We start from the raw sequence: 6,891 nt of genomic DNA on the forward strand, positions 1-6,891 counted from the left end.
TTCTGTTATGAATAATGCCTGTTGTGAAATTTTTTTTAAAAAATCTGTATTCCAAAAATACTATTTTATTTTATTGTTCTGAACTCCAGAGTTTCAGTTAAGAAAATCTTGAAGGCTGACTGCAAGCTGAGCCCTGGTTTAAACACCTTCTGTACCCCAGAGCCCCTCCTCAGGACTGTGGCCACGGTTTCCCAGCCCGGGGTCTGCTGCAGGCTCTCTCTGGGAGTTTCTCTTGGCCCAAGGAGCTGTCTTGCTTAAGCTCAGGCCAGCTGTAGCTTATCTGGGATGTAAAGGCAGGGTGAACTGCGGAGAAGCAGCAGGGTCCAGGTGATCTGGGGCCTCTGCCGAAGGCATCCGCTTTTCCCTTTCTAGGCTCTGCTGCCTTTGCTCTATCACAGTTCTGAGAACTTTGCCCCAGCAAACCTCCTGCACGGGTGTCCGTCTCCAATTTGGTCTGTATCCTGGGGAAAATTCTTAACTAAGCTACAGAACTGGTGGTATTTTGGGGGGAGGGGGGAGAGCAATAGGAAAAGTCTGGTATAGTCACATCTGAATTCTGGCACCAACACTTTGAGCAAGGGGATTTCACAGTCTGTTAAGGGGTCTGAAACCGAGAAGCTGTTCCATAAAGTGGCCCCTTCCCATCTATCTGCCATTCCCAACTCTGAGGTCGGCTAAGATCAGCTCTCGCTTTGTTGTTGTTGTTGTCCTCTGTGAAGAACTCCCTTCGCGCCTCACCCCCTGCCGGCCCGGGCGCAGCTCAGTCGAGTCCCCAGTGCGCCCAGGTGCGTGGTCGCCCAGGCCGCACCCTCTGCGCCTGCCCTTCGGGGCCCAGCTAGGCCCGGGCTTCCCTGCGACCCCCCGCACAACCCCGCGACCTCCCTCGGCTGTCTGTGTGCGCTACTCATCCTCGCGCCTCTCCGCGGTTTCTGGCTTCCCACGTCCTCCAGGGACGGCGGGACGGAGTGGGGGCGCCGGGGCGGAGGGATGGGGGGTGCGGGGCAGACCCTCCGTGGGTGCCCCGTGGGCCGGCTGCTCCCCAGCGGGCGGGCTCATCTCCGCCCTCGCGGAGCCAAGCCCCGCTCTCTGATTGGCCATCGCCTTCTGGCCACGCCCACCCCCGATCCTAGAAAAGCCTGGGACCTGGGCCTGCCCTGCGCGTGCAGACAGTTGAGCTCAACCTGCGCGTGTTGGCGCTCGCTGCGCTCGGCCTTGCGCTCGGGGACCCTCTGGAGCCCTCCAGCTTCCCGTCCAAGACGTATTGCCCCTCGCCCGCCAGTATGTGCCGCACCCTGGCTGCCTTCCCCACCACCTGCCTGGAGAGGTAAGACGGACGTGTCCAGCTGTCCCCTAGGAAAGCGGCCCAGCCCCATCCAACTCGCAGGGACCTGGCTGGGCCGCGGAGTGCTGCGGTGGGGACTTGAGTTGGCAAGTCGATGCCAGGATCGGGAAGAAGGGAAAACAATGGGAAACCTAACCACACTGGCACCTCCAAGCAGAGCCGAGGCTGCCTCAATTTCCTGGGCCCTTGCCTTTCATCCCACAGCTCAGGACTGGGAGCATGGTCTCCTTTGCCCCTGGGGAAGGCACTGTCTCATGGGAGAGAAATATGCAAACTTCCTAGCTATTCATCAGCTTCCTGCGTTCGTGGAGCTGGTAGCTGAGAAGGAAAAGGTAAAGAGAAATGCAGGAATCAATGTCCATACAGTTCCAGAAGTACCCAACAAGCCTGGATGTGTTGAGCTGCTTTTTGGTTCATCAACAGGCAGAGGGACAGAGTGGTGACTTTTCATAGGGAAAAGCTTATTTCTGTAGTTCCATAAACCCAGATACGCACATGGAGGCAAGCCCAGACATTGCTCTGGTTGCTTTGGGGGTGATGGCCCTCATGAGAAAGGGCATAGGCGGAACCCTGGGAACAGCCGAGTGTTCCCTTGAGCTCTTGAAGCTGACATTTAGGTGCTAGAGTTCTTCTGGGTTTCCACCGACCTCCCTGAGCTGACAATCCTTTTTCACATTCCTGATTTATTTGTCTTCCAGAGCCAAAGAGTTCAAGACACGTCTGGGGATCTTCCTTCACAAATCAGAGCTGGGCTCTGACTCAGGGAGTCTGGGCAAGTTCGACTGGAGCAGTAAACACAGCAAAGAAAGGTAAGTCCTGCCATCAAGCCCACCTGCCTGTGAACCTGGGGAGTAAGATACAAGGAGAAATTAGGATGTGCTACAGTGGACCTGAGCAACCCCTCCCTGGAGAGTTCAGCAGGACTTGGTGGCCTGCTGTGGCTGCGGGGTTCAGGGGTAAACTGGTAGGTTGATCCAGGTCTCAAGTCCACCAGCAGGCAATGTCCAGTCATTAGACTGTCCCACCTGGGATGCGGTACTGCTCCTGTAACCAACCCTGTAACCAGGGTCCAAGACCAGTTGGCATAGTTGCTAATGACTCTACTTACATGACCACCCCTTGCCTAGAAGCCCTTTATTAAAGATTCTATGTTAGGCTCTGGGGAAATATAATCTCTCTGAGATCTTTATTTCCTTGGAAGAGATAAAAAAATACCCCCAAACAAACAAAACCCCTAAGCTTTGAGAGTCCTGGGAATCAAAGTAGTTTTGGACAGAGAGGAAGCAGCCTTAGGGATACTGAGGATTCCAAGCTCCCTGGCTTTGGTTCCTGGTTGAACACCCTGACTCCAGCTGAGTTTGAGGAGCTAGTTCTGACAATTCCTGAGCAAGCCTTTGTGTGAATTATACATCTTCCTAGCAGTTCTCACTAGGATTTTTTTTTGTTATGTTTACTTGTTTAGATTTTAAAATCTTGTGTGTTCTTTCTCTAGCAGAAGCTTCTCAGAAGATGTGTTGGGATGGAAAGAGTCCTTCGACTTGTTGCTGAGCAGTAAAAGTAAGTCGGATCCTGTTGTGTCTGTCTGTGGGTAGCACGTGTGCACTCATGTGCTCTGGAGTCTGTCCGAGCGGTATTGAAAACATGAGGAAAATAATAGTAGTAAGAAGAAGAATATGGATCCCCTAGTGTGCCAGCCTCTATTCAAAATACAAAGACAGGCCCTTGTTCAGGAAAATTACATTCTAAAAATAGAGCCATTAACTACAATTGCTGTCTTTTCTTTCTCTATTCCTGCTGTTCCCCAGTCTGACCTGTCTCCTCCTCTCTCCTCTCAACCCCAGATGGAGTGGCTGCCTTCCACGCTTTCCTGAAGACAGAGTTCAGTGAGGAGAACCTCGAGTTCTGGCTGGCCTGTGAGGAGTTCAAGAAGATCCGATCCGCAGCCAAGCTGAGCTCCAGGGCTCAGCGCATCTTTGATGAGTTCATTCGCAGCGAAGCCCCTAAAGAGGTCAGTATCTAAACACAATCTCCATCACACACAGCTGCCCCCGCCCCACTGAAAATCATGGATAGCTGGGGCCAGGAGGTGAGGGGCTAGGTTTTGACGCAGTCTGACCTTTTTGTCACGGGGCAGTGGGCTTGTATGGCCAAAGACTAGGGTCTGTGCTGCTTGATGCTGTCTGTCACCCTCCGACTTCGCATAGGGCAGGATGGTTTGTCAGGCGGTTATGGCTTCTCTGTATGCACCTTGGAAGATCAATTCTTTTAAGAGACTTGCCAACTGGGGAAATAAAGTCATGACAGGGACCTTGCGCAACCTGGCTCAGTCCCTGAATGCTGGACCTTGCAGTGTATGGCTGTTGCTCTGCCTGGTGGCTTCATCTGATAAAGAACGTGGAGCCACCTGGTGGAGAGATCAGGGTCCTGCCTCACTTTTGCATCTTATTTTATATTTTATTTAACATCTTTTATTCTATGGTGCCCATAAAAATTTGGTAAGCACCAATTATGCACAAGACATTGTTATAGTCTCAGGGGGTATGTTCCTTAATGGAACATATCTTCTAGTGGGAGAAGAGGTTAATAACCAATTAAATATAAGTCTTATCAGATTTATGCTCTGATACAGATAAAGCAGCAGTGAGAGACAGTGCCAGAGTTATGGAGTGGAGTGAATAGAGGGATAGCTGGTAAGGTAACATAAACAGAGAGCTAAAAGAATTGAGGAATGCTCTAGTACAGGAGACTGCCAATGTAAAGGCCCCTTGAAGCCCCAGAACGGCAAGCAGGCCTACATAGAACATGGAGCAAAAGCAGGAGTGAGTTCAGGCAAAGGACCCCATGCAGGCCCAACAATTGCACGGGAAGACAACAGAAGTGCTATCAGACCAAGTGGGCTTTTGAAAGCCTCTCACTGATTCTGAGAGGCTGGGGGCCAGCCACGAGAGCTGATGTGGGAACAGGCCCCGAGCTGAACAGCTGCTTAGTGACTCGATTCAGAGTCTGATGCTCTGTCCACAGCCCTGCCTGCCACTTGACCTCAAAGACAGCCCACTCACCGTGTGTTTGCTCCCCTACCCACAGGTGAACATAGACCACGAGACCCGGGAGCTGACCAGAACAAATCTGCAAGCGGTCACAGTCACCTGTTTTGATGTGGCCCAAGGCAAGACGCGCACGCTGATGGAGAAGGACTCTTACCCGCGCTTCCTGAAGTCATCTGCTTACCAAGACTTGGCTGCGCAAGCCACAGCTGCCGCCACCACCTCCACATCCAGCTGCAGCCCAGCCGAACCCTCACACACATGAGCCTCTCGGCAGTGAACCAGCCAGCTGAAAGCGAGGTGGGGTCACCCTTCCCCGAGGCGGCTGCCCCTGCATGGAAGGCAGGCTCTGCCCTGCAAGTGCAGGGGGACAGTGCAGGGCAAGGTTTCCCAGCAGCCTGGACAAAGCGAGCTCATCCACCCCCCTCCTCCAGACACTGTGGACAAGGGCTGCCGCTGCCTGTGGACAAGGGCTGACCACAGTGGCCAACGTGGGGCTCTCTGGGGAAAAGAATGGGGCGCACAGCTAAGCACTGACTCTTCCCAGGGGTGAGGAAGCATTCCAAGGTGGGAAATGAAGAGCGAGGAAGACGACCTGATCCAATGTTTGCCTGGACATCCGTTGACTTTGAGCGAATCTTCTTTTCCTAATTCCCAGATAGGGCCCCGAAGGAACTGTGGGTAGAGAACCTTCGTGTTGTCCCCTGCTCACCTGGCCCAGGGCACTCCAGGGTCCCTGAGCTTCTTAACACTGTACTGTACCCATCTTCAAAGTCTCAAGGTCAGCGAGTCAATGTGATTTCTTGCCCAGAATGAGATTTTGATACCTCAAAAGCTGGCCTGAGTGCCTCTCCAGGTCAGGAGCGAGTTCTGAAAGAGAAACGATTGCTCCTGGGACCCCAGTTTGGGTGCTTTAGGGTGGCCTCTGACAGCTAGCTCCTCACTCTGTGTTTGCAGCTGAATCCACTTAAATCAGAGTCCATTGAAGGGCCTCCCTGAGTTATTCCCTGCCCTGGAAGGTGGGGTGTGGAGAAGGGACGGGGCAGGCCTTCCATGGCCAGTCCATTTCTCATTTCAAGCTGTGTGGAATGAGGGAGAGAAGGGTCCTAAGAAACAAATCTCTTGGCAAAGCCCAGAAGTCTGACTGGAATCAAGGAAAAAGAGAGACGCTCAGGGTAGAAGGAATGCTTGTGTTTCTTTCCCCAGGAACACTAGAGGGTTGGGAGTAACAGGGACCGGAGACCATGCTGGCCCTGGGACAGAAGATAGAAATTGGGAGTGAAATTGGAGAGCAGAGCCGCTGGGAAGAGTAGCATCTGGGAGGAAGTTAGATTCTACCTGTCACCTCAGGGCCTCACTGAACAAACCTTGTGTGCCGGGACTTCCTGTACTGAGCCCAGGAGCCCAGGAGAGGGAGATGAGTTTGCCAGGCAGCCCATACCCCTTGCCCGGGGGAGGAGGGGGCTGGATGTCCAGGATACCACTGTTCTCTCTGCACTTGAGCTGCTCCAGGAGGAAATTATTTAAGTACTATTGGTATTGTGTTGATTGTCAAAATTCTTTTATTTGTTGTTCCTTCTGTTGCTGGTATTATTTATTACGCCTCTACTGGAGAATTTCAGCAGGAGTTGCTGCCTGCCTGCCCCTTTCTCCACCAGACTCTACCTCTGCATGTATTAGGAACCACTGAGGAATGTCCGGAACTCCTCACTGTTTAAATAGTTATTTATTGTTGACAAAGGGAGCTGGATTCCTTGATATGAATGATGTATGCAATCCCCATGTTCCTGTTTCAGCATGTTATATTCTTACAAAATAAATAAAGCCGAATGCAAGCTTATTCGCTAAGGACCGTGTGGTGAAGAGAGAGGAGGGGTCCTGGGGGACTGTGGTAGGTGCTGGCCTCTGGGGGTCTGTAGGGTAAGTGGGAGAGCCCCGTCATGTGGGTGCAGATACATGTGGTAGCACTCTGTTCACCTGTAGCAGGCTGAGCCAGAGGGAAGGAGACAGGTAACTCCCTTAGCGGAGGGCAATCACGCTGTATTGAACGGACTGCCATTACTGCCCAACCTGTTTCTTTACTTTGCCCATCTGGCACTCACACAGGCCATTCCCGTCCCTGCCTGTAGCACACTGTGGTCTGGTGGGTACCGCTCAGACACCTGCCTAGACCTGATGGGTTAGGCATTAGTCAGCTTTCCATCGCTGTGACAAAGTATGGGAGAAAATCAACTTAGAATTTGGGTTCAGATTCAGTGGTCTTGGTGTGGGTACTTGACTGTGTTGGCCTAGGACAAGGGCATATCTCCAAGGACCAGGCCTCTTGTTCTAGGTGGTTTCTCTTTTTTCTCTCTCCTTCCCTCCCTCTCTCTTCCTCTCTCCCTCCCTCCCTCTCTCTCTCCCTTTCTCTTCTTCCCCCTCCTCTCTCCCCCCCCTCTCTCTTTCCCTCTCTCTCCATGCTGTTCCTGGGGCTTGAACTCAGGGTCTGAGTGCTGTCCCTGATCT

At 52.5% G+C, this 6,891-nt stretch overlaps 1 protein-coding gene across 1 annotated transcript; it reads left to right on the forward strand.

Annotated features, from left to right (window-relative positions):
• Window positions 1-1,174: 1,174 nt before the first annotated feature.
• On the forward strand, window positions 1,175-6,197 carry Rgs16 (regulator of G-protein signaling 16). The gene is made up of 5 exons (XM_013015594.1): window positions 1,175-1,324; window positions 2,041-2,151; window positions 2,835-2,899; window positions 3,184-3,350; window positions 4,427-6,197. Exons 1-5 carry the CDS (start codon window positions 1,281-1,283, stop codon window positions 4,649-4,651), a joined length of 612 nt encoding a protein of 203 aa, XP_012871048.1. The 5' UTR covers window positions 1,175-1,280; the 3' UTR covers window positions 4,652-6,197.
• The last annotated feature ends 694 nt before the right edge of the window (window positions 6,198-6,891 follow it).

This window comes from Dipodomys ordii, unplaced genomic scaffold (genome assembly GCF_000151885.1).
Source record: "Dipodomys ordii isolate 6190 unplaced genomic scaffold, Dord_2.0 Scaffold27, whole genome shotgun sequence".
Taxonomy (NCBI): Eukaryota; Metazoa; Chordata; class Mammalia; order Rodentia; family Heteromyidae; genus Dipodomys; species Dipodomys ordii.